This window comes from Gadus macrocephalus, chromosome 5 (assembly GCF_031168955.1).
Source record: "Gadus macrocephalus chromosome 5, ASM3116895v1".
Classification (NCBI taxonomy): domain Eukaryota; kingdom Metazoa; phylum Chordata; class Actinopteri; order Gadiformes; family Gadidae; genus Gadus; species Gadus macrocephalus.
In genome coordinates this window covers 13,167,836-13,195,366 of record NC_082386.1, presented here as the reverse complement: position 1 = coordinate 13,195,366, position 27,531 = coordinate 13,167,836, and the positions used below count along the sequence as shown (strand labels likewise).

General features: G+C 47.8%; 2 protein-coding genes across 8 annotated transcripts in view; both read right to left on the bottom strand.

The window, feature by feature from the left end:
• kidins220a (kinase D-interacting substrate 220a) overlaps positions 1–6,014 on the bottom strand; it is a 41,418-nt gene extending 35,404 nt beyond the window's left edge. For 2 of the 6 annotated variants that reach the window (XR_009525847.1, XM_060052479.1), the window contains exons 1-4: positions 5,827–6,014; positions 2,124–2,285; positions 893–991; positions 16–114 (exon numbers count right to left, since the gene is read on the bottom strand). Coding sequence is in view for 5 of the 6 variants with exons in the window: in XM_060052479.1 (XP_059908462.1) it covers positions 16–114; positions 893–991; positions 2,124–2,255 (330 nt within the window). In the remaining variant the exon portion in view is untranslated. The other 4 variants (XM_060052483.1, XM_060052484.1, XM_060052480.1 and 1 more) reach the window with 3 other exon arrangements.
• Positions 6,015–7,455: 1,441 nt separating this feature from the next.
• The window catches only part of mboat2a (membrane bound O-acyltransferase domain containing 2a), a 45,106-nt gene continuing 25,030 nt past the window's right edge, over positions 7,456–27,531 (bottom strand). The window contains exons 2-13 of one of the 2 annotated variants that reach the window (XM_060052485.1): positions 26,125–26,270; positions 23,960–24,037; positions 19,860–19,955; positions 19,324–19,379; positions 17,265–17,319; positions 14,462–14,645; positions 12,943–13,135; positions 12,271–12,374; positions 12,106–12,170; positions 11,450–11,582; positions 10,645–10,796; positions 7,456–9,783 (exon numbers count right to left, since the gene is read on the bottom strand). In XM_060052485.1, coding sequence (XP_059908468.1) covers positions 9,591–9,783; positions 10,645–10,796; positions 11,450–11,582; positions 12,106–12,170; positions 12,271–12,374; positions 12,943–13,135; positions 14,462–14,645; positions 17,265–17,319; positions 19,324–19,379; positions 19,860–19,955; positions 23,960–24,037; positions 26,125–26,270 — 1,455 coding nt within the window. In that variant the 3' untranslated portion in view covers positions 7,456–9,590. Of the gene's footprint in view, positions 9,784–10,644; positions 10,797–11,449; positions 11,583–12,105; positions 12,171–12,270; positions 12,375–12,942; positions 13,136–14,461; positions 14,646–17,264; positions 17,320–19,323; positions 19,380–19,859; positions 19,956–23,878; positions 23,885–23,959; positions 24,038–26,124; positions 26,271–27,531 lie in introns of those variants that run through there. The other variant, XM_060052486.1, reaches the window with a different exon arrangement.

Here is a 27,531-nt window from a genome sequence, read left to right as displayed (position 1 = left end):
CAGGAGGACTCTTACCATGTCTCTGTGCTCCAGGTTGGCATTGTTCTCCAGTAGCTCCTTCACCACTTCCAGGTGGCCTTCTCTGGCCGCCGAGATGAGTGCTGTCCAGCAGTCCTGCACAGAGCCAGCGGTCAGAGGCGAGTACCCCCCCCACACACACACACTCACTCACTCACTCACTCACTCACTCACTCACTCACTCACTCACTCACTCACTCACTCACTCACTCACTCACTCACTCACTCACTCACTCACTCACTCACTCACTCACTCACTCACTCACTCACTCACTCACTCACTCACTCACTCACTCACTCACTCACTCACACTCACACACGCGGCAGGGTGCGGAGGTACGGAGGCGAACCGAATGCACCTACCAGCTGGTCATACCAGAGACTCATGGAGGCGAGAGCTGCTACAAGGGTCCGGGGAAAAGCAAAAGAGAGAAGGCGCTCCGGTCGTCTCTCTCTCAGGAGTCGAGCGTGTGTGCTAGTGTGCCGTGCAGCGAGGGTGAGTGTGTAATAGCAGAGGTAGGGACTGATGACTGGAAGGTGTGGGGTGTTGGCCGGTGAGTGGATGCTGTCATTTACTTGGGGAAGCAAAGGTTAGAGCGCGCAGAGGGCTGTCATTACGGCTCGTAATGGTTGAGTACCGAGCCACAGTGTTGTGAGATCAGCGGGGTGAAAGGTCAAGGCCAAAAGGTCACATGTTGTCATGTGTGGGGGGGGGGGGGGGGGTTAAGTGAATATTAATTAATTAATTCAAACGCTTGGAAGTAAGCACAATCCCACTGTGTGTGTGTGTGTGTGTGTGTGTGTGTGTGTGTGTGTGTGTGTGTGTGTGTGTGTGTGTGTGTGTGTGTGCGTGCGTGCGTGTGTGTGTGTTTACCACATCATCCAGGTTAACGTTGGCGCCCCTCCTAATGAGCTCCTGCACGATCTCCAGGCTCCCCTGCTCTGCTGCCACCATCAGAGGAGTCTGGCCGTTCTGGAGGGAGGGAGGGACAGAGAGAGAGAGAGAGAGAGAGAGAGAGAGAGAGAGAGAGAGAGAGAGAGAGAGAGAGAGAGAGAGAGAGAGAGAGAGAGAGAGAGAGAGAGAGAGAGAGAGAGAGAGAGAGAGAGAGAGAGAGAGAGAGAGAGAGAGAGAGAGAGAGAGAGAGAGAGAGAGAGAGAGAGAGAGAGAGAGAGAGAGAGAGAGAGAGAGAGAGAGAGAGAGAGAGGAAAAGGGGACAGAGACAGAGAGAGAGAGACAGAGACAGAGACAGAGACAGAGGAAAAGGGGACAGAGACAGAGGAAAAGGGGACAGAGACGGCAATAATTAAATGTATGCAATAAATAACATCATCATTCTTAATCATGAACTTCCATAAAATCAACTTGTTTCAATATATTAAACAATAATGATACAATCCAAATACTTTCCAAAGTATTACGAGGAATAGACCAAGCCCTTTGTAGGCATGACTCTATTTTACTTTAAATATAAAATGTATACAAAGTAAAAAAGATAAGAAAGAAATCCTAACAGCCTGTAGAAAAACATCCTACAGACTATATGTTCAAATCAATAATGAATATATAGATTGATAACTACTATTACTGCATTATTTATCACTCAGTAGTACATTTACACTTTGAGGAACAATTCACTTATACAGCTCCAGCCCCCCAACGCTAGTGAGCTAGACGACCAGACACAATATGTTCAAATCAATACTGAATATATACATTAATAACTATCGCTGCATTATTTATAATTTGCACGCCTTATTCATACTTTGAGGAACATCATGTAACTTGTTACTGACAGCTCCAGCCCCCCTCAGCAGCCCCCCCCCCCCCCCGGCCACCCTCTGCAGCCCCCCTCTGCAGCCCCCCTCCAGCAGCCCCCTAAAGTGTACTGGCTTAGCCCAGGAGGCAGAGCGGCTCGACCTGTAACCGCAAGGTTGCTGGTTGGATCCCCGTGTCGAGGTGTCCCTGAGCAACACACCTCACCCTGACTGCTCCTGACGAGCTGGCCGTCCCCTTGCGTGGTTGACACCGCCGTCGGTGTGTGTGTGTGTGTGTGTTAGTCGCTTTGGATAAAAGCGTCTGCTACATGTCGTCAATGTGTACTCACATCGCTGCGGCCGTCCACCTCCTTGAACTTGTCCAGGTGGGCCTTGATGGCGGCCAGGTTCTCCTCCTCCACGTGGCTGAAGAGGCTCTGGATTGCCAGCGTGGTCATCTTGATGGAGGTGGTGGTGTCCATGGCTAACCACTAACCACGGGCGTGGCACCGCTGGGAGGGGACAGATGATGGGGACTGATAAGCATGCTCCACCCACACGTGTGTGTGCGCGTGCGCCGTGAGTGCACACAGTAAAGACCATGGTAGCATTTACCACACACGCAGTAGGCCATGGTAGCATGCACCACACACACACACACACACACACACACACACACACACACACACACACACACACACACACACACACACACACACACACACACACACACACACACACACACACACACACACACACACACACAGTCTCTTATGACTGACTGAAGGGTAGGACGTGACGCTCTCTACCTGGCGTTGTCCTGCACAACGGCATTATGAGGATTTGGTTTTTAAACCTAATTTGACTGTGCTTAGAAAATGTGTTAGTCTAGTATTTCCATATACAAGTCTGTATTAATATCGTCTTCAGACTACACAAGAGCTATGACACATTTCTCCCAACTAATACAAGTAAAAATAATGTAGCTAAATACAGCACAACAAGTATGGTCTTTTTGAGGAATTTAAGTTTATCTACAGTACTTAGAAATTCTTCTTGGCTACTACATACTTTGTTTTCTACCTTAGCCTACTTTCAGCGGATTAATGATTGTTTAAACACCAGGAATTGAGATCCATCGCAGCAGAATAAGCCAGAGGCAGTGACACGTTTAAACCTTCAGTCTGAAGAATGTAGGCTGATCCTTAAAGCATAATGCAACTCTTCCATGTAGCCTATGATGAGCAACGAGCATCTCAGCCTTAATAGAATAAAAGGTTTGGAGCTCTCCTTCTGATGTTAACTCTGATTAGGGGCTTGTTACTGGGATGTGGTGGCCAGTAACGAGTTGCCCAGCTCTCCTAGCTTCTCCCTCTGGCTGCTCAGGCTAAAAATAAGACCTTGACTTCTCAAATTACTTCAAAAAGCGAGGGCAGTCACAATGCTTGGATTTATAAAGGTCAATAAACATCAACATATGACATCTAATACGTGTGCTCAGCTGTCTATCAAGAAAAAATAACTAACTTAGTTTGTAATTTAACCTAAAACCCCACACCTACAAGTAGACTGCAAACTGGCTCTAGATTTGAAAGATCTAGACGCTGTCTTCTGAGCACTCAGCCAGAACCATATTCTGCCATCTTTGCATTCTAATCCCCTTCCAGAAACAGTTCAGATTTCACACACTGACGTTGACCGCGAGAGCCCAGGAGATAAACGTCAATCCTCTTAAGCCGAGATGCATGCCTTAATGGCTTAATGGCCCGAATTAACCGGATCGTTTAACCACGACTCCGGGAAGCCATGGGAAACAGAGAATACACAGGCCTACAGAAGTAGTAATAGGTGTGTTGCCAACAAGTTGATGGTTATCACATACAGTGACAAAGGAAACTCAGCCCACACAGATGGATTGCCATGTTCTCTTGCCTGTGGTTTTCTTGAGCTTCTTAGCAGAGGTATGTTTATTGATCTGAGGAACAGAACCCGACCCTAACTTTGGAGATCAAAGATCAACCATCAAATCAGTTTGTCGTTTTTGTTGGAAATGTATACTACTTGTAAGTATTTGTGCATCAATAAATGTATTGTTTCAGTTTGTAATATTTCAGTATCATTGCAGCTTGCAGTTAATTCGTTTGTGATCTTCACCAGTGTGTCCAGACTCCAGATATCAACAAATGGTCTCCAGTCTTGCCACCCATGCTTGTGGCTTATCTGTTGAGCTCGCTGACCACAACAATTATTAGGTTTTAGTACTTAATGGAAGCAGGAACAGCAGGCCATCTGATCCTGCTTTGTCTGAGATACAGACGATCAATAAAAAGGTCATTAATCATTCATAAAGCATGTCTTCTCCATCATGTCCTGCCTACAGCCTACTGCCCACATCCTGGATGAAAAAAAACAGACATTTCATGATAGTCATCATGGCGCCATGTGATGCTAAAGCACTTAAATGTTCACCATGTTGAACATACAGGAGCGGTAATGCCAGGAGCCAAGTCAATACAAATTTCAAAAGAAGGTGTGGCTGAAAGGAGACAGGTCCATCAATTAATTAAAGCCGTTCAATCAACTTAAGTTCCTCTGTGGAACAGATTTAAATATTTAATCAAACATAATGTGCTTCATGTAAATACATACAGGGCTACAACCACACATTGGTTTGATGTGATTGGCAACACTGGGACACACAGAAAGAGAATCCTTTGTTTACAAAAGAGACAGGACACACCCTCCTGAACTCAGCACAGTGAATTCAAGAACCAAACACAAATTAAAACACGAATCTGGGAGAAATCAGTAATACCCCAAAATAAAATATAAATTGCTCAAGTGAGAGCAATGAGACACAAACTTGCCACTAATCCACAATATCTGAGACAAATCTATAGAAAAACTACTAAGCCAACAGGAAGCAACGACAAAAATGCAGCGAAAAAATATAAACAGCTTACCTATATTCTAGTTCAAGTTGCTTTCGCTTTTAAAAACGGTAAACGGTCTCCCCTCTGTATAGTCAGTGATGATCAGAAGCACCGGACCAACCTCAGCATCCCCCCTTTGACGAGCCTCTGAATGTTAATGAGGGGATGGGCTTCACTCTACACCCCTTCGCTCTCACACACAATAGACACGCAACACACACACAATAGACAAGCAACACACGCGAACACAGTAGCGCCTACCGCACTGACCGGGCATAGACGGAGGAAGATGAAACTGCAGATGTGATTTCTATTCTTAACTTTTTAGAATCTATTTATACAGTGATTCGTTTATATCCAACCGATCAACATGTGATTCATGTGTATCTCCTGTCGTCAGAGAAACCACCTGGCCCCCTGGCGCTAAGAAGTCAAGATACACCCTCAAAAAGAGTGTCTTAAGCATTCACTAGGCAGATCTTCAGTCAACTGCATGGACCAGGAACATTGAGGTGGAAACATCAGATCAGACCAGACAACATCTAGGTGGAAACATCAGACCAGACCTCACTGAGTGTGTAACTTCAGTCCAGACCACATTGAGTGTGTAACATATCGGGTCATGTGGTTGGAAACACCTAAATGAGAACTTTGGTCACAAGATCCTACTTCTCACTAACTACAACACGAAATAATATTCTGCATGCCAGGTCTGGTGTTTCATTACAGATGGACAGATAAAACCACCTAACTCACACACATTAAAACAGTTTAACTCGTGCGCACTGATGTTACCAACGTTACATGATGTGTGTGAAATACAACCCGGTGATAATATATTATAGTATAGTAAATATATTATAGACTAAGGTGCGGGTATTTATGTGTGAGAGACAAGTGTGACAAGACATGGCTCAAGTTTATCTTGTGCCCACTGCCCACTGTTAATGTTAAACCAAATATTTTAGAGAAGAACACGATCAGGCGGAGGGGTCGTGACGTCACCAGGAAGCAACAGCTTGACGCTAGCCCCGTTAGCTCCCTAGCGGAGCTATCATGCTACAGTTAGCCCGCCTGCTCTAGCTATTAAAGTTGTTGGTAATAATAAAAAGTGAACTACCTTTCAGAGAAAAAACGACCTGCGCGCCAAGGTTAATCAGCTGAAGAGGGTGGTCGTGTCGCTCTGTGGCGGATTAACCGAGATAAGGTGGAGATAATGGTGACTTTTCAGCTCATATTGGAGGCTACTAGTGTGTTTACTTGAACTCTTTTTCTCGCCAGCTACTGCAGTCAACCGGTAACTCCGCCCAGCTACTACAGTGAACCGGTAACTCCGCCCAGCTACTACAGTAAACCGGTCACTCTGCCCAACTATTACAGTGAACCGGTAACTCCGCCCCCGCCCTGAGGTCTTCTTGGACTCCCCAGAAAGTCTGCTGGGGAGTCAGGGGCCAAGCTCAAATACTATTTGGCCTCCCTGATCATTTCAAAAATGTAAATTACAGTATCTATCTATCTATATATTTTAATTTTTTTGTGGAATACAAAGATGACTCAAAATAACTTGGGTTCTTACAATTCCATTGTAAGCACTAAGGAGGAAATGTAACTAAACAGTTGTTATCGTATGTACATAACAACACCAACTGAACTAAAAAAACAGAAAGTGCATCAGTCATGAAACGCAACCTGGTTGCCAACCCCGGCTGTCTCTTCCTGCTGTTTCTGCATAAGTGTCTCAATTATATTAGGAACTTATGTTTTATTGTCTAAGGAATGAACAGCCCAATATTTTTATGTTTTAATATATTTGAGGTTAATCTTAAATTTACCTCAAATATATTATTATATTATATATATATATGTGTAACATATATATTATTATATTATTAATATATGTGCATGCACATATATATCCTTCACCAAAGCGTGGATGAGATTATGTTTGACTACTTTGTATTCCTAACAGGTCTACCATACCTGATAACATCGGTAACGTTTGACCAAAATGCACATGAGACAGCAGGCAATATCAGTAAATAGCGGGTCTAGAAATACGAGGTTTACAGTATGAAGAGCGGTGAGAACTGTGGGAATCTTCCAGGGCAGACGCCTCCGTTGTTGATCTGAATCCGAGCCTGTGACCTTGACCTGCTTCTGACCGGAGGAAGGATGTGAGTCGGGGTAAGGTTTCCCGTTATCTACCATCTGTTCAGTGCTGAATAGGGGTTGGTCTGCAAGCCGTTGAATCCCATAATTCCACAACTAACAAGGAAAAGTCAAACGGGTATCTAACATTGAAAAATGTATGATATGGATTTGATTTAATATCACCATTGCTTTATTTTTTATGCATTTTTTTTATCTAATTTAGTTATTTTTTTACATTTATTTATTATTAAACTTTGGTTTCATTTTGGGGAATCATTTCAACCTGAAAATGTTTAAACTTAGCCTGTACACATCTATAAGATCTGTGTATCTTTATAATCTGCTTACAACACATCGTAACAACCGTTCACACAGGTATATACAAACCACACAAGCACTGAGCAACGACATCGCAAACAACCTGACAATTGACGAAATGTCGACCACCACTGCCTCACCCTGTCACTTCCAAATGACAACATGGAAGGCTAGTGAGAGGATGAAAGGCCAACACCACAGAGAGGAGTTAAAGTAGCAGAGATATGTGGATGAGCATCACAACAGACCCTATGAAGGCCTTAAGAACAACAGAGACAAACGCAGACAAAAGTTTTTATATTAGTGTTGAAAAATAATTTCTCTTTAGTCACATAAATTCGATTTGTTTTTATACGAGCTGCAATACAAATCTTTCCACAATCTTCTTTTGACACAAAAATACAATTGGGTTACCCAACATACGTGTACATGGAAACACAGGCACACGCCCACCCACGCAAAACACGCGCGCCACGCAGGATTTGGCACTAGAGACATATGGAACGGTGTGCAGTGATCTGCTGGTTGGTCGCCATGCAGTGCAGTACTTGCTATGTCGGAAGAAGACGTCCCTTTTCCTTTAGTTGGGTCACACATTACCTACCGAGGCTCTGGCTACAAATATAGTGTACTGTAAACCACATTAACATTTACAAATCACACAGACACACACACACGCACAAACACACTTATGGCAGGACTATGCAAGGTTATTGAGGGTGCGAGGGGATAAAGAGCCCCCCACACCAAATCAAATGATAGCCAAGCAGTCTGTTTTTTATAGAAATTGCACACATTTAAAACACAGGGGATTTTGTGCTTGAAAACTCAACATGTGCATTAACACATTAAACATGGGAAATTAAATATTGGTAAAAGTACAGAACATAAGCACATGAATTATTTTTTAACTGATTGACTTGTTAGGAGAATATCATAAGATTAGGAACCAATGAAAAAATTGCTGAAAGAAGCCTTACTTGAACATTAAAGACACACTTGGATACCAAAGAAGTGAACACAACTTACCAAATCATATTCTCCCAATATTGAATAATATTATCCCTGTTACATTAATCAATTGAAATTTTCTTGAAATAAACAGAGCATTAATATATATATTGGTTTTGTCGTCAATCCAATTCACTAATGACAATTATTGCTACTGGACATGTCATATTATTGTGAAGGATGCAATGGTAAATACCCAATGACCTTTGAACTCTAGACCTTTTGTTTATGATAGAGAAGACAAACCAACTTAAACCAACTATTAGACTATGATATAGTCATTTAACATAGGGAATGGTTTTGATACTGATTATCCTTTTCATTGGCAAAGATTTAACATAGCCGATAGGAATCATCAGAAGAATCATATATATATCTATATATATTTTTTAAATTACAGAAAACCCTGTGTCATAAATCTATAAAACAAATACATTAACATTACATTTATGGATGATTTAATAAATATACTTTGTCCAACAAATCTGTAATTAATCAAATTATCTCTGTGTTTTCATTTAGACGGGCCAAAACTCTGGGGCGTTATTGGCCGTGTTGAAAAGGCATTTGATCCCAGAAACGTGTTTCAATCCCTATCTCTAGTATAAAAAGGTTCATATACAGTGTAATGTGTGCCCACTGGACACAGAAAGACAAAACAGAAGGAAAGAAATATAAGGCCGGTTACAAATAGGCAGCTGACCATAAAATTTTATTTTATTTTCTATTTGTTGGAGGCTTCTTGCATCAGACCAAACCCATCACACACACACACACACACACACACACACACACACACACACACACACACACACACACACACACACACACACACACACACACACACACACACACACACACACACACACACACACACACACACCAAGGCCTCTATTCTCTAAACGCCCCCCGCATGGAGACTGCAGCTCAGTGCGTGCAGGGTGAGGTTTTCAGTATCCTACCACTTCACCAGTCGAGTTCACCGAGGGTTTAAGGCCACTTGGAAGTCAGGTCAACATTCCCTGCAACATTTCCACTAAGTGTATGCAACCATTAATTATGACTTATAATTATGAACCACTAGAATCACTCACACATTGTCTCTCTCCATCCCCACGCCTTGCATACATTCTTCCACTGCCCCCAATACTCAAAATAAAAAAAATACAACTAAATATTCCAGTCATTCTTTGCTACGTTGGGAACCTAACGAGGCTGTCCGTCTGTTCTGTTCCAAGAGTCTGAAGTCTGTTCACTTGTATTTGGTTCTTTGTCCCTGGTGTTGGGACTGGGCCACTCTGCCAGTGAGCTTACTGATCCTTCCTTGAGTCCAGCTCCGCTCTCCTTCTGGCTCTGCAGGAGGAGGGCCGGGGCGGTCGGCCCTCCGGCGCCCCCCTGTGGAGCTCATGTGTCCTTCTTGTTGCAGTTGTTGTCCGTGGTGGCGTGGGGGTTGCTCTGGTGCACCTTATCCCCGTCAGCGCCTCCTTCCAGCACAGCCTGCTGCCCCTGCTGCTGCGCGTCTCTGGGCCGCCTGGCCCGCACAGGGAGGACCAGCACCAGCACCAGACACAGCAGGTGGATGCAGTAGCTCCAGGAGCTGGGGAAACACAAGCACACGGGACCGTTGGGAGTTGTAGTTCATGGGCTGAAAGCGAAGGGTTGTGCTTTGATAGCCTCGTCTGTTGTTACAACTGACGTAAAGGTGCATTTAGGTTAAAAATAGTAGGATAAGAGGAGATAGCCATCCAATTAACATACATACACATTCAGAATATTTTTTGTAACTACTGTTGTACTGAAACGCAGCTCAGTCTGGTAGTGATTGCTGTTATCCACACATCAGGAATAAGGGAGACTGGCCAACATTGAGAGGCTAACTTCTGGTACGAGGCCTCTTTGATGAGACCGCTTTATGTCCTCTCTCCAGAAGCTGATTCCAACACCACCCACTCCTCCAGATGTTCCAGACAGCTGATGGCTCTTTTACATCTCCCTGGATAAGCCCCCCCGCCCTGGTTAAGCTCCTGTCAAGGTGGCTCAGCGTCTGATCCGAGGAACAGCAGGGTAAGAGAAGCACTCCTCACTCCTAACTCCCTCCTGCTCTGTTCCTATGAGGGGGGGTTGCTAGGCCTACTTCATGTTAGTAAAGTGCTTTAAGCATCATTCCCTGAAGTACGAGTGCCTCTTCTAGGGGGGCAGGGTGTCATGAGGGAGGGCGGGTTGTCTGGGATACGAGAGGTTGAGGGTGCGATCCCTAGCTCCTTTTAGCAAGAATAGCCAACAATGATCTTCACAGCATGAGTGCCCCGGTCTGTACTGAGGTTGAGACACACACACACACACACACACACACACACACACACACACACACACACACACACACACACACACACACACACACACACACACACACACACACACACACACACACACACACACACACACGACCCGCCTGTACCTGTAGAACTGCAGCGAGGGTCCCACGGCCAGCAGGACGAAGGGCACCACCGTGTAGCTGATGGCCACCTGAGTCCCCGCCCACGTGATGACGTCATAGACACGCCTCCGCAGGTCAGAGGTCTGAAAGTGAGGTCGGACGTTGTGCCTCAGCTGGGAGGGGGAAGAGGAGGGGAGGCATCGTTATTACATCTTAATCATTGTGCGAATATATTACACATGATAGATCATAAATATATATTCCAAGTTTCTTTTTGGGCTGACCCACGCCAACTTCTTGATACTTTGTGAGTACTGTCACTGTGTATGTGTTATGAGTGTTATAATAAGTAATGTTGCTATAAAATGCACCACACACCGTAGCGTTATAATATAGATGTTCGGAAGGCTGGGCAACTAATCGAATTTCGCACTCGATTTCGATTTTAGCGTCAAACGATCAAAAAACTAATATGATCGATTTTCTTTTTGAACATTTTGTGTATTCTTTTGAGGAGAAATTTCTCAGTTACAAAGTGTTTTTGGCAGAGACATGCTGAATAAATACATCATGTTTTCAAACTCAAAAATAATCGTTTGAATAATCGTGATTTCAATATTGACCAAAATAATCGTGATTGAGATTTTTTCCATAATCGAGCAGCCCTAGGTGTTGGAATAGTTTGAAAGTTCAAAAATGTGGTTTTGGGTTCAATGGCTCTTTAAGAATGACTTAAGAGGCAGACGGGCTGTATATCTATGTCTACCTATGGTAGCACGGCACATTGAGCCTTCCTCCCCCCGCTGTGATATAATTAAAGACTCACTGCACGCGCCGCCATCGTCATGGCGATGCCGCTGAGGAAGGTCAGGTAGTACCCGGGGTACACCCCGTGCCAGATGGCCGACAGCAGGAAGGTGGCGGCCGTCGGGTTGAGGGGACAACGCTCGTAGCACACCCTGTAGACGGGACGGGATGGGTGACGGGAGAGGAGAGGAGAGGAGAGGAGAGGAGAGGAGAGGGGAGGGGAGGGGAGGAGAGGAGAGGAGAGGGGAGGAGAAGAGAGGAGAGGAGAGGGGAGGAGAGGAGAGGAGAGGAGAGGAGAGGAGAGGAGAGGAGAGGGGAGGGGAGGGGAGGGGAGAGGAGAGGAGAGGAGAAGAGAGGAGAGGAGAGGAGAGGGGAGGAGAGGTGAGGAGAGGAGAGGAGAGGGGAGGGGAGGGGAGGAGAGGTGAGGGGAGGAGAAAAGAGAGAGGAGAGGAAAGGGGAGGTGAGTAGAGGAGATGAGAGGAGGGGAGAGGAGAGGAGAGGAGAGGAGAGGAAGGGACGGGAGAAGAGAGGAGAGGATGGGAGAAGGGACAGGGACGGAACAGATCACCATCTGTTATAAGTATTGCTCAATAATCACCACAGCAGTCGGTGCCACAAACCAATGTATACCCAATAAGTTCAATACACCCATAACCCATAACCCTTAAACCTTACCTCTTGAGCCAAAGGGCCGTCTGGATGTTCCAATTGTCGATGAACATCTTGAAGCTGGTGGCGAACTGAAAGGACAAGCAGGAGGATGGTAGACTGAGAGTCAGACTGAGAACGAGGGGTCGATCATCACAGCATGGCGTCAGGGCGCAGCACAGCGGCCCCTACCTCGATCTCCAGGATGTTGAGGTTGGAGACGCGGTCCCAGCGCGAGGACCCGTCCTTTCGGTATCCGTTGAAGCCGAACCCTGCGGCGTTGTTGATGGCGTCCGCTGAAAATAACATTACATTTACATTTAGGGGATTTAGCAGACGTTTTTATCCCAACAACTTACAATATATATATATATATATATATATATATATATATAACAATGTATGACTCTCGGTACAGTTAGGATGTTAATAGAACCATGTGCCAAGTACTAACAATAGTTAGGTCAACCCATTCCCCATATGCAACAAAGAGAGCTAGGGTAAGATGCTACACAATGCTAAGTACTATTTTTAAGTGCCAGGACGTATAACATACAATAAGTGTGTCAGAGGGGTGTGGGGCGGAGGCTCTAGGTGACCTCTGAACATATGTTTGCACATGTGTTTGGCACGTGTATGGCAGAAGTGTACCGCTACTAGCCACTAGATGGCACCGTATCACACATCAGTTTACTGGTCATAAACACAATTCATCTTTCCTCACAAAAAAGAATGGACAAAATCAATGAATCAATAATAAAAACTTATAATGAATATCACAACATCACTTAGTGGATAACGATATATCATTATTTCATCACTAAATACTATTTGGTAGGACCCTCAGTGTTGCAGCAGCCCCACCTAGAGTCCAGACGAAGTAGTACTTGGGCCGGAGAGCCAGCATGGCCAGGTACAGGTAGAGGACCTGCTGGTAGAAGGGGGTGCTGGCGACGAAGGAGGGCTCCACCGACCGCTCCACCGGCATCACCTTGCACAGAGCCAGGTACACGCCCAGCGAGACGCCGCACGTGACCAGCTTGGAGAGCACGTCGTTCTGCGGGGAGACGGGGAGGGGAGGAGAGGACGGGGAGACAGGGGGAGAGAGGGGGAGGAGACCAGGAGACCAGGAGATGAAGAGATGAGGAGACCAGCAGAGATAGTGGGGCTTTAATACAGAGTTTCAGTACAGTTCAAATGACTGTTATTGATTATGGTGATTATTAATGATTTAGTAGTTGGTCAGAGAAGTCTGTAAAAAATTAACTCGTCTTAATGCTGATTCATCGTCAATTAACTTGTCTTAATCCTGGCTCATCGTATGTATTAGCTCATCAATTAACCTGTCTTAATGCTGACTCATCGTGTGTATTACCTCATCATGTAACTCGTTTTAATGCTGAATCATTGTGTGTATTGGCTCATCAATTAACTTTTCTTAATGCTGACTTATCGTGTTTATAAGCTCATCAATTAACTAGTCTTAAGGCTGACTCATCGTGTGTAGTAGCTCATTAGTTAACTTCTCTTAATGCTGACTCATCGTGTGTGCCTCACAATACAATGACAACTTTCTCTTTGTCCTTCGCCCCACTTAAATCCTGCCGTGATTTTAATTGGACAGAAGTGAGGTGGATTAACCCCTCACCCCTCTCCTCTCTCAGGGTTGGAATACAAGCTTATTACATAGCAAACACTGTAGACATTGTTCCAGGATTAAATATCTTATCAGCATGTTTGTCCCCCAGGCAGAACTCGACACGGCTCTACCTATTTACTATTATTATTGGTCTGTTGTCCTGAAAGTTGTAAGAGTACTACAGCACTCCCAGCCACCAGTCATCACTTTAAACTAGGAGTCGGTGGTAGTGCATTAACAAAGAGCTTCCAATATCATATATCGTACCTCCCTTCTATATACTGTATGTCTTTACGATATGAGAGGGAAAAGTGACTAGTTTGCAGCTACGAGTATTAGTGAAACTTGATATATTTTGATGATTGTTCATATAATTGCTGCAACCCTTCAAATGCCCTCAGTAATGACATGTTTCTATTCAAACACGATTCACATTGTCCCACTTTGCATGTGTGTAGATGCGTCCGTGAGTGCGTGTGTTGGCGTGCATGTGCTTGCATTTATTTATAGGTTAAACTCTCACCTCCAAATGCAAATTGACTCAAAAAGACCACTATAACAACATGTACCATGGGGTGAGAAAGAGTCTGCTCTAGAGTAGGGACGTATTGATCCTAGATTAGACACCACAGTGGGATGTGGATAGTCTGCTATAGAGTAGGGACGTATGGATCCCAGATTAGCCGCTACAATGGGGGGAGGAAGCGGTTGAGCAGAGATGAGATGGTTCTACAGCAGACGTACCTTGGGCGAGGGCTCGCTGAGCTTGACCTTCCCGTTCTCCTTGCCGTTGGCCAGCTCCCCGTGGCAGTGGTACCCGCTGCCCTCGATGAAGGCCATGTAGTCGTTGTAGGAGCAGGCGGGGCCCGCCAGGATGCTCATGAAGTTACAGTTGTAGCTCAGGTACTCCAACAGGCTGGGCATCCGCCTGAGAGCACAGTGGAGCACAGACACAAGAGGCTGATACATGACACACACACACACACAGTGGAGTACAGACACAGGAGGCTGATACATGACACACACACACACACAGTGGAGCACAGACACAAGAGGCTGATACATGACACACACACACACACACAGTGGAGTACAGACACAGGAGGCTGATACATGACACACACACACACACAGTGGAGCACAGACACAAGAGGCTGATACATGACACACACACACACACACACAGTGGAGTACAGACACAGGAGGCTGATACATGACACACACACACACACACACACACACACACACACACACACACACACAGAGGAGCACAGACACAGGAGGCTAATACATGACACACACACACACACACACACAAAGTGGAGTACAGACACAAGAGGCTGATACATGACACACACACACACACACACACACACACAGTGGAGCACAGACATAGGAGGCTGATACATGACACACACACACAAACACACACACACACACACACACACACACACACACACACACACACACACACACACACACACACACACACACACACACACACACACACACACACACACACACACACACACACACACACACACACACACACACACACACAGTGGAGCACAGACACAGGAGGCTGATACATAACACACACACACACAGTGGAGCACAGACACAGTTTTTACACTGCCAAATATGCCCGTCTTATGCACGCCTTTCCCGGCATGACATTGCCGCTCGTTTACACTGCTCGAGGTAAATTGCCAGCTTGAGCTCGCACCCCAATTTACCCTCCCGGATCCTTCACACATTGGCGATATATTTTTTATGTAAATGCAATTAGACGGCTCCGCGGTTCCAGGGGCGGGACTTGAGTAGAGGTGTTGATGCGTTGTCTAGACAGAGACAACGCAGCAATATTAACGTGAGTAGTTCTAACTGGAGAGACAGTGAAATATGGGAGCTGCTGATTATGGGAGAGAAGGTGATGCAGTCGCATTAAACGAAGATGGGGAAAGATGGTGCGAACTACGAGAAAGACGCAGAGGGAGCTTTCCTTAAGAGGCTTTCGTCGGGATAAAAAACAAGTGGTCAGCAAAATAAAGAATATGTTGTTGTTTTTTTGCACTTGTAAATAGTTAATCGCAGTTTTACACTACACTGAGATGTAAACTACACTCAGATGTATACTCATTCTTGCATGCAAGTCTCTTTAATCATAAATAAATAAAAACATTCTTAAGAGGTCTACTCTCCGTGCGCAGCCCTGCCTTCTCCAGTGAACCAAAGAGACGGCTCCGTGAAGACGGGGGATATTACCCCCTTGGGATATTACCCCCTTGGGATATTACCCCCTTGGGGTAATATCCCCTCGCGTGCCAAGCCGCGACCGAACCGGCTTGGTATTGTAAAAATGCCTGCAGAAGGCTGATACATGACACACACACTGATACCATGGCAACACACGGACCACCACACAGAGGAAAATCTCTTGTTTATCATCATAACATGTAATTCCATTCAATTAAATGCATTTGTATTGCCCTTAATCACAGGTACAGTCTCAAAGGGCTTGTATTAATAAAACGTACCATGTGGAATCATTTGCAAGTCCAAAGGGACGCATTTTGACAATCCTAATTTCTTGCAACATGCCCTGATCAGTTATATGCGGTTGTATTCCCCTTTATCGTGTTGATGAGGTAGCAGTGTCAAGCTAGTTAGAGTGCCTTTACTGAGGCTGTGGCGTACACTCTGGAGCTCATCACGCCTGCCGGACCCTGGGACCCTGGAGACCAGCAGCCTCCCTCATTTCCTGCCGCGCTGTGCTACTGAACTCTCACGCAGGGCCAGGACTCTCGTGGGGATGGCTTCTCTTTCTCTAACTGCTGTGACCCTTTCCAGTGGATCGCGCCCAGGGTCCTAGTGCCCCACGGCTATGTGCCCAGGCCGGGGTAATAAGCGGACACTCCCAGCGGTTGTCAGGTGATGGTCAGCCGTGCTCATCACCTGACAACCATTCGGCTTTTGGCTTTCCGCCTTCATTAGTGAGAGCAGCTGTTGACATGCACTGCTGCCATGGTAATGGAGCAAACACAGCTGGACTACAACCGTCTCTCCTTCAGTCTCTAATCCTTAATGTGTATTTAACTTTTTGTATATTTTTACGAGGAGCGGCCTTTGGTTTCTTCCCATTGGCGGTTGCCACCGTTATCGCCGAGTTAGGTCTCAGGGCCCCCCGTACACTACGCGAGCGATGCCTGCACCGATGGCAAAACGGGTCCCAAACCGAGGGCAAACCGAGGTCAAACCGGATCCCGGACTGAGGCTTGAACCGCAGCCGGAACCCGGACTACACCGGGGCCACACCCGGGCCCGAGCGGGATAAAATAAACCATTGCCCTCCGGACTCTATGGTGGGCAGCAGAAACGTGTGTCTTGAGACCCCCAGAACCACACAACAATCACACAACCCCCCCCCCCCCCCACGGCCGGTCTGTTGCATTATGGGTAGGAGACAGGGGGCAGATTTTGATACATTTTGTTTTAGAGCTACAACAGTCTGCTGGTGTAGTTAAAAACACATACCTGAGTCACATACCTGACAGCTAGGTATTTCTGACTGGGCTTGAGTTGGTCCTCTCGCTTGGCCAGACCTAGACAGAGAGACAGGCAGAAAGACAGGCAGAGAGAGACAGTAATAAGAGAGTGCTAAGTAATAAAACATCAGGGGTTCCTGCGAGTGTCCTACTCTAAAGGTGTCTCTGTTTGCATAGGGCCTGAGTATTAGGATGACAATGATCAGCTCATCTGAACATCAACGACTCCCTCAAACATACACACTCAAACTCGTGTGAGAAAAGCCTCTTAGTTTGGAGAAGACTTGAAAAGCTCTAAAGCTTTAACACACCGTATTCACACCCTACTCCGATGACTCAGTGATGGTTACAGCTATGTTCCAGTATATGAGCTACAACTCAGGGCTGGTATATTCACCATTTATTACTACGTAAGCAGTAGACACTCATCAGTGAAACCAATGTCAGAGAGACTCACACCTTTTAGCATAATAATTGCATGCACAATTTAATTTCAAACTCCTAATGCAGCGTATGGTAGAAGTGAATAGTTGGCTTGGGGGTAAATGGTCATTACTGAGCGTCAGGTCTCTGTATGAATGGGCGCTTGGTTCCAGGAGCACATCGCTCGCTGCTTATTCTTTCTGAGCAGAGAATGTGATTTAGAGCAAGTGGCTAAATCTCCTTCTGGCCCAGGAGCCGGCCTCATTGGTCACTATTAAGTGTGTGTGTGTGTGTGTGTGTGTGTGTGTGTGTGTGTGTGTGTGTGTGTGTGTGTGTGTGTGTGTGTGTGTGTGTGTGTGTGTGTGTGTGTGTGTGTGTGTGTGTGTGTGTGTGTGTGTGTGTGTGTGTGTGTGTATACGTGGGTGTATACGTGTGTGTGTGTGTGTGTGTGTGTGTGTGTGTATTTGTGCGTGTCCCTGTTTATGTCTCACTAATCCTTCTGTAATGTGATACATTGCATACATTAAGTACATACACATCAGACAGTGTATTGTTGGGCATCAATCAATGGGTGATTGTGATTCAGAGAATGAGGGCGTGTCCCAGCAGCCGCCCCCCTCCCCTCTCGGGGAGCGCTGCCCCTTTAAGAGGAGTGGCAGCATAAAATAAAGTAATGGGAACGATGGGACACGACTGGATCACGTGTCCACGTCATTCGATTGGGCAGATCCTCGTCACATCACTAGTAGCCCTTCTCAAAGTAGTCACCAAAGTGGACGTTGTTGGTGTCTTTGCAGAGACATGGTCAACAAGAGTTTAAACAAGCAGACCTAGAGGGGCAACATAGGGCTGGCAACTGCCCTACCCTAATTACACTAGGGGTAGATACACTACGGTACATTAGGGGTAGTTACACTAGGGTAGATACACTACGGTAGTTACACTGACTAGGGGTAGTTACAGTTGGGGTGCATACACTACGGTGCATTAGGGGCAGTTACACTAGGGGTAGTTACACTAGGGGTAGTAACACTAGGGGTAGATACACTAGGGGTAGTTACACTACAGTACAATAGGAATAGTTACTCTAGGGGTAGGTACACTACGGTACATTAGGGGTAGTTAAACTGCAGTACACTAGGGGTAGATACACTACAGTACATTAGGGGTAGTGACACTAGGGGTAGATACACTACAGTACATTAGGGGTAGTGACACTAGGGGTAGATACACTACAGTACACTAGGGGTAGTGACACTAGGGGTAGATACACTACAGTACATTAGGGGTAGTGACACTAGGGGTAGATACACTACAGTACATTAGGGGTAGTGACACTAGGGGTAGATACACTACAGTACATTAGGGGTAGTGACACTAGGGGTAGATACACTACAGTACATTAGGGGTAGTGACACTAGGGGTAGATACACTACAGTACACTAGGGGTAGTTAAACTAGGGGTAGATAGAGTAGGGGGCAGGGATGTTTTAGGCCAGGTCTTCGTCTCAACCTTTCTGTCGTCTTCTTAACTGAAACAACTTGCGTACTAACCACAGCAGCAGGTTAGTAGGTCAAACGTAAAACCACATGAGTGCCAGACACTTGGGGGACTTAAGACGCGTGCGGGAGGCTCACCATCGTGGATTTCAAACGCAAGGCTGGTGATCTTCTGAGTGATGACCATCATGGGCCTAGGACAGAAACACAGAGCATGTCAATTAATTATTATTAACTGATGAACACCCCAACCATCAAATGAACATCATCAACGGTTCTCTGAAGTCTGATCCAGCTCCTTATATATACTAGTATCCTAAACCCAGATCCTCACTCAAGTGAGGACTAGGAGGAAACAGAATGGTCGGACCTTTACAGTACGATAGATGTGTTTTCTATGATCCAATCTATTCTGCGGTGGAAGGACCTGGGGTCTCGCTCCACACAGTTCTAATTTGGCTCAGAAGGAGTTTGGTGCTGCATCTGGTTGCTAGGCAACGGCTGGCCATGCACCCCTAACCCCCGGGATGGGGGCTCCATCTTACTCAGTCTGCCAGGAGAAAATTGGTCAGTATGAATGTGCCTTTAGACTGTGTGACGTGTTTACTCAGCTTAAATGGTATCACAGTACTACGTAGAACTACAAGAACACAAGACCGGCAGGACCTGCTCACCCCGTGAAGTCTGCAGAGTACATGCCGTAGTCGAAGACGTAGACCCGCGTTATCTGACAGAAGCTGAGGTAGCCCAGTGCCGTCACGAAGCAGTACCTGGGGAGAGGGAAGAGAACGGAGCGGGGGGATGAGTACGGCCCCCTCAAGAGGCCATCCGTTATCTGCGGCATAAAGCTTAGACACGTGAGTAGGTTGGTTAGTGTGTGATCGTCTGAACGTAGGGGCTGTTGTGAGCGAGCAAGGGAGCGACACGATGCGACAGTGAGCAAAGTCCTGAACCCGGATCCGAGTTCGTCTGAGAGAATGTCTGCCATGTCGTTGTTGTGCGTCTCCTCATTCCTCCCCCCGGCCCCCTCATCTCTCAGAGAACAGGCCGGGGCCTCTTCTGCTGTCGAACAAAAGGGCCCCTGGTGTCGGCAGCTGGCCGGTGCTGGCGGCCCCTGAGGAGCGAGAGGCGGGAAGGGGGGCGGTCGTCTGCCAGACCAGAAGGAGGGCCAAAGGACGCCAGAGTGTCTCTGTCAGGAGACGAGAGGGAGAGGATGGGGGAGGAGAGAGGGAGACTGAGGGGGAGAGGATTGGGAGAGGATTGGGAGAGGATGGGGAGGCGGCGGGGAGACGGCGGGGAGACGGTGGGGAGACGATGGGGAGACAGAGGGGAGATCGGACCGTTGGGTCCTGATGCTAGCACTCACTGCTAGCATCCCTCCGAGGGCAGGCAGCCACCGGAGGGGCTTGTGGGGGCCGAAGCACAGCAGATAGCTGGGCTGTCTCCGGGACTGGAGAGAGAATGAATGAATGGATGGAATTTATTCTCAACGCATGGGTTTGACTTTCAATGGTTTTATAGAACCCACAGAATAGTCCAGTCAGGCCAGCGTCAATTTGCTGAATTGAGTGTGTGTTTGTGTGTGTGTATATCTGTGTGTATATCTGAATGTCAAGCCCCTGTTACTCTCTCATGACAACAATAAATAAGAATTTCTGTAATAGCCTAAAATGTTGTGTGCTCCTTAACGAAAAATCCAAGAGTTTTCAGACGCCAGAGGCCGCTCTCGCCGAGCTCCGAGCGAGTAGGGAACATCTGGTAACAGCTGCACGCCACTTCGACAGCCGTGGAATTCTGCTCCAGCGCCCTGTTGGCTCAACGCTGTGAGCTGTGAGCTGAATGTGGGCTGTAAGGGGAGTGGGCTGCTCAGTCACCTCATGCCCAACGTCCATGAGGCTCCTGCTTACTTTTATATACTCAGGGGTGCCTGCCTGCCTGCCTGCCTGCCTGCCTGCCTGCCTGCCTGCCTGCCTGCCTGCCTGCCTGCCTGCCTGCCTGCCAGCCTGCCAGCCTGCCAGCCTGCCAGCCTGCCTGCCTGCCTGCCTGCCTGCCTGCCTGCCTGCCTGTCTGTCTGTCTGTCTGTCTGTCTGTCTGTCTGTCTGTCTGTCTGTCTGTGTTTGTGTGTGATCTTCCTGTGGTATTATTATTGCATTTGAAGATACCGCCTGCTGAAGTCTGCCTGTACACGTACATACGTATGTATGTACGTACTTGGGTCGTAACTGTCATCTTCAATTCAAGCAGGGATGTGGTGGCCTCACATGGAGCCTGCCGCTAAATTAGGTCAGAGGTCAGGCTGTGGGAGAGTTTTTTGCAGACAGGAGGCAAGGTAGAGGTAAATATTGGTTTGTGTAGACAGCAAATATCATACTACTAGTCATACTAACGCCAACCTTTCTAGAATAGCCTGTTCCCTGTCCATGTTTCCACCCACGGGCACCCCCCCCCCCCCCCACCCACAGGGGCCTTTCCCCCAACCACAAGGGCCCACCCCGCCCACTCTCAGCCACAGGGAGGCACGGCAGAGGAACAAGGACAACGGGATAAAAGTGTGAGAACGAGTGAGAAAGAGGGAGGATTGAAGCTCCCCGTATGAAAGACACGAAACCTGACCTGGGCCGCGGAACAAAGACCTCACGTTTACCTCCGCCCCACCGGCCCATACCGTTCAGCATAAACAAAACACTCAGCAAATCACTCACCACCCTGGTACTGTGGAAAGGTTAAGGTAAAGCACACACACCTGGACTAGTGTGTGTGTGCGTGCGTCTCTCTCTCGCACGTGTGTGTGTGTGTGTGTGTGTGTGTGTGTGTGTGTGTGTGTGTGTGTGTGTGTGTGTGTGTGTGTGTGTGTGTGTGTGTGTGTGTGTGTGTGTGTGTGTGTGTGTGTGTGTGTGTGTGTGTGTGTGTGTGTGTGTGTACAGGGTTGTGCGCACGTTCTATGGTACTGAGTTAAAACAAGCAAGTTGCATCAACGCCATTAGGATTGATATGTACATAGCCTGGGCTCTCCATGATGTAGAGAACAGGTAACAGTAAAGACACACTGAAACATGTTGTGCCCTTATTGAGCAGCACATCATCGTTCCAGGTCAAAGGTCAGCTGTACACTGGAACTTATGCCCTCGCAGCGCCCACAAATTACAAGTTACAACGACTACAAGGTTTTACCGCCCAAAAACACAGCTCACAAGGTACAGCGCCCACAAGTTACACTGCCTACAAGTTGCATCACTACAAGGTACACCGCCCACAAGTTACACTCCTTACAAGTTGCATCACTACAAGGTACACCACCCACAAGTTACACTCCTTACAAGTTACAAGTTCCAACGCATACAAGTTACACCGCCCAAAGGATAGCTCACAAGGTACACCGCCCACAAGTTACACTGCCTACAAGTTACATTGCCCACAAGGTACACCACCCACAAGGTACACCGCCCACAAGGTACACAGGATAGAATGCCCGGGACCATTTTCAGTGTTAAGCTGTCGAGGTCACTGTGACCCCAGCCCTGACCTCTGACCCTGACGTGGTCGTAAGGTCAAGCTTTCCAGGTCCACATGACCCCTTCCCTGACCTCTGAATGACCCTGACGTTGTTAGGGGGGGTCAAGCCCTCTACATCAGGCAATGGCGGTCCTTTAGGGACGCTCCTCCTAACGACTCTACTCTTTAATCAGCGTGAAGCCTTGGATCCCTGAATAGACTGTGGGGGTTGGCATTGTGCTAATGCCCTACAAGGCCACACAGAGGTCAGAAACATGCTAGCTGGCTGTATATGACGTGGGTCGCTGAACACTTTGAATGTTTACTTTATTTCTGAGCCCAGTAGAATTGCTTCTGAATAATGAATAATTGATGGCGCTATTTTGGAGCGTTTTGCCCTGAGGGCAGCTTTCCATGTTTACACCTGCTCATCAAACGAATACAGCCTGTGTGGGTGGGTGTGCATGTGGGTGTGTGTTTGTATACGCATGTGCATGCACAGGTCCGTGCTGCTCGTGTGTGCGTGAGGGCGGTCTAGCCGTGGTCACAGATAGATGTCTGGGGGGGGGTGGGGGACTTCGGCAGCGAATCGTTGGCTCCGTGACTCAGCCTGTCCTCAGACCGCCACAACACTCGTTGTGTTGGTTCAAGGACAGGAACACGGCCCGCGGCTCCCTTGGTCGCCGCGGAGACGGCCTGGCTGCACCGCATCTCCGGCCGGTGCTGAGCCCTCAGCGGGGGGGGGGGGGGGGGCTGCATGCCCTGGGTGCTGTTGGCTGCGTGCGCTGGATGTAAAGCAGGAACCCCCGGCTCGGCCCCTCGTTCCACAGCGGTCATGTGACCTATAAATCACCTCCCTCCCTCGCTCTATTTTGGGCCTTTGGAGCGTCCCGAGCTAACGACTCTTAACAATGATTGGTGGAAATAAATAAACATCAGACACATTAAGGACACGATTCTTCTATGCCTCACAGAACGCCTCCCTGGTTCTGCCATTAAAAGTATAGCGTGATCATCTCTTGTAATGCTAAACCTCTGCTACACGTCTACTGGGTATTTACCTACTTGTGACGGTTTAGTCTGAGAGCCGCAGGCACTAACTACTTTGCATGGCATTTACATGCCCTCTTACATGTATTCCAGGCCCTCTTACATGTATTCCAGGCCCTCTTACTTGTGAATGTGTCCCAGGCCCTCTTACTTGTGCATGTGTCCCAGGCCCTCTTACTTGTGCATGTGTCCCAGGCCCTCTTACTTGTGCATGTGTCCCAGGCCCTCTTACTTGTGCATGTGTTCCAGGCTGGCGAAGACCATGATGCTGTAGGACAGACCGGTCTGCACCAGGAAGTGGAGGGCGTACCTGGGAGGGAAGAAGACGAAGAGATATTTGACTAACAGCCACATGATTGGTTGTCTGGTGGTCAGGGTGTGTACCAGGGTGACCTCCATCCGAAAGGTTCCGGGTTTGACCGCCCACATTTAGGCACCCTTGAGCAACACAACTAATCGCCAACATCGCTGTAAGTCACTTTGAATAAAAGCATTTGCTTGGTGTCTAAATAGCAATAAAATAAGTGGTTCAGTCAGTGAGAATTCGGTCGCTTTATTGGCTGAGAGACCCTCAGCTCCATGAGGCCATAACTGTGGTATCCTATGAGCAGCCTAGCAAAGGTCCTGCCAGTCAGAGCACAGATTCCAGCAGCCCTGTGTGTGCTTCGTCTCTTTAGTCAGTTACACCGCATCTAGGAGGCATGCGGCCACCTGGGTCCGTGCAAGCCTTCCAACTCTGCTCTCTAGGCCTCTCTCTCTCTCTCTCCCTCTCGCTCTCTCTGCGTGTTTGTCTCTTTCTCTCCCTCTCTCTCCATGTTTGTCTCTTCCCCGCCTCTCTCGCTCTCTCTACATACTTGGGCCTAGGCTGTGTGGTGTGGTCTTATACCAATCTTCAGACAGAGGGGAGGGAAGGGGAGGGAAGGCATGGGAAGGAGAGGGGAGGGGAGGGGAGGGGAGGGGAGGGCAGGGGAGGGGAGCTGAGCTGAGCTGAGCTGAGCTGAGCTGAGCTGAGCTGAGGGAAGGGCAGGGCAGGGAAGGGGCCGCAGTGTGTTAGCAGGATCTAGGTTCAGGGTGCAGACTGTGGGGCAGGGCGGGCTGGGGTGTAGGGATAGAGGGGTGAAGGGCAGAGGGGTTGTCATGATGAAGAGCAGGAATGAGGGGAAAGAAGGCCGGCTAGTTCAGACATGAACAGTAGAGCGAATGGAAGAGATTGGAATAATGTTCATAGAATGAGAGAGATGAGTGGACCAATGAAGAGAGTAGATGTATGACTCATCCCATAGCATAACCTCAAAACTTTTATTTTGAACGTTTGAAAAGGATTTCCTTGAAACAAGCCCAGTTTGTGTCAGGCTGCTGATGGGAGATGAGGAGAACAGTGATGGTTCTCTCTGGGGGGGATTGGTGTGATCTGTGTTCACATGGGATGTCAACATAAGCACCTGGCTAAGGGCCCCTTCAGGCCCCTGGAGTCAGAGAGAGAGAGAGAGAGAGAGTGTGATCAGCTGGTCTCATCCCAGTCAGTGTAGCAAATAACACGATGATAGGACAACAGACGAAGTGGGGATAAGTGATCCGGCGACTCAAGTCACAGACAGCGGCAAATCCGCTCTGACCTAATAAAGCATTCCCATCGATCTGTGGGCAGGAGATGATATCACGCACACTTTGAGAGGCCCTTTATCAGTGTACGGAAGCTTGTACCATTACAGGGCAATGCCTCTTCAACTGGATATCAATTACCTTCCCGTTACAAGTACTTTGGAAGGGTTATCACAGGATGATGATGAAGTGATTAGGGGTGAGGTGAACACGGGGGGGGGAGGAGGTGAGGGGAAGAGGAGGAGCCTGGCAGAGTACACAGCACACCTGTGTCCCAGTACACAGGTGTGCATCAGTGAACTAGAAGAGTGTTTTGAATGAACAGGACATGACCTCCCTCCTAATGGTTCTTCATGCTGAAACCATCACATGACCACCACGGGACAGTGACAACACACATCTACACCATTATGTTTGTAGATCTGCTGGAGCGACCACTTCTGCTCCGCTGGGCGGTAGTTTATCGGATGTGGAAGTGCAGGAGCAGTTTGACGTGTCCCAAATAAACAAGTCAAATACATCATGGGCTGGTATGCAAAACATCAGCCCATTCAAATTCAAATTCTGGGTTCTCCTGACTACAGGTGACTGTCTGTGTGTCTGTCTGTTTGTCTGTGTGTCTGTGTGTCTGCGTGCGTGCGTGCGTTTCTCCTGACTAACTGTGTGTGAGACAGGATGAGGGCACAGCGCCAATCCTTTCTGAACATTCATGGATCCAACGGGGGTAAACGTGTAAAAGGTCCACCATTAGTTCACTATAACCAGAGGGAAGTCGCGCGGCTAGGGTGGACTCACCAGCCGAAGCAGAAGAGGGCCAGGTAGAAGCCCAGCAAGGTGGCCACCACATGGCGGATGAAGGGGCTGGTCTTGCTGGGGTGGAGGTAGAGACGGAACCACACGGCCGTCAGCAGGGCGAACAGCTGGCTCACCACGAAGTTCACCTGCAGCACAGAAGGGGGAGGAGTGTTACTGGAGGACGGGATGGGCCTATCAGAGGGTGAACCGCTGGCTCAGTCAGCACCAAGTCCACCTGCAGCAGGTACAGAGGGAGGGGAGGAGTGTTACTGGCAGACGTATCGGCCTATCAGGAGCTGCTAGGCGAGTAGGCGACACAATGCAGGATGTGGGGCGGGTCAAAATAGAGTTGATTCATATCAGGAGAAAGTCGGTCAAGGGTGAGTGACAGAGAGAAGGTGAATGAGAGGGAGAGCCCACCTATTGGCTACTGCAAGGCCAATCTGAGGGAGTGTCCCTGAATAAAAAGACTCTCCCTTAATTATTATTATTTTGCGATAAACTATCGCAGGGAATGAGATTAGCTCTGACTAATGGATAAGTGTGGGGCCGCTATCTTGATAATGACAGCCTTACAACATCAGTAAAAAACAACGCCACGCAGTGAGACTAAAGGAATTCACTCCGCCTCTTACTAGGGGCGGGGACACGTGGGCGTGAACAGGACTCACGCGTCATCACCCAGCCGTGCCGCGGGGGGTGACGGTGGCCTGGCGAAGGAAGTGGTTATGTGTGGCCAGTATCTTTGGAAACACATTATCCACATTATCCTCATCGCAACCGTAGTGAGCCAAAAGGGTTTCCACGCTGCTTCCCCTCATGAACCAGTGGTGGGGCAGCACCACACTGGGTAACTGGCTCCACTGCATCAGCCAGTAACATAGATTCTCTTTTTTCAGCTTTCATTACAAGTCGGGCACCCCAAATGCTATTGGTTTTATTTAAAAATATGTACCGTATATGATAAGGCGCTGCACCCCCCTCAGTGTTTACATTGACAGAGAATATTGATGGAAAATACTGACTGCAAAGAACGCTGACGATCCAGTAGGAGGCCCGGCCTTATGATGGTCTCTCCAACGGAGTCCCATGGAGAGTTAAGGAATACAACAAGGGACTGAATGATAAACCCTACCTGGTAGACCGTGCAGAACGGTGAGTTAGGCAGCAGCCTAATGAAACCCAAACGCTCGGACGGCTACAAATTCCAGAGTGAAAACAGTGTTTGTGCGAACGTTAACGACCCGAAGAACTCTGGCTGGTGCACACGGTGCACTTCTTGCTATCTCTTGTTATGCAGTGTCATTATATCGCCGTATGAGGACATGTGACGCACCAGAACCCAACTGGAACCAGTAACCTCTATGCACACACACATCAGCACTGTGCACATCAGGGCCGTGCACA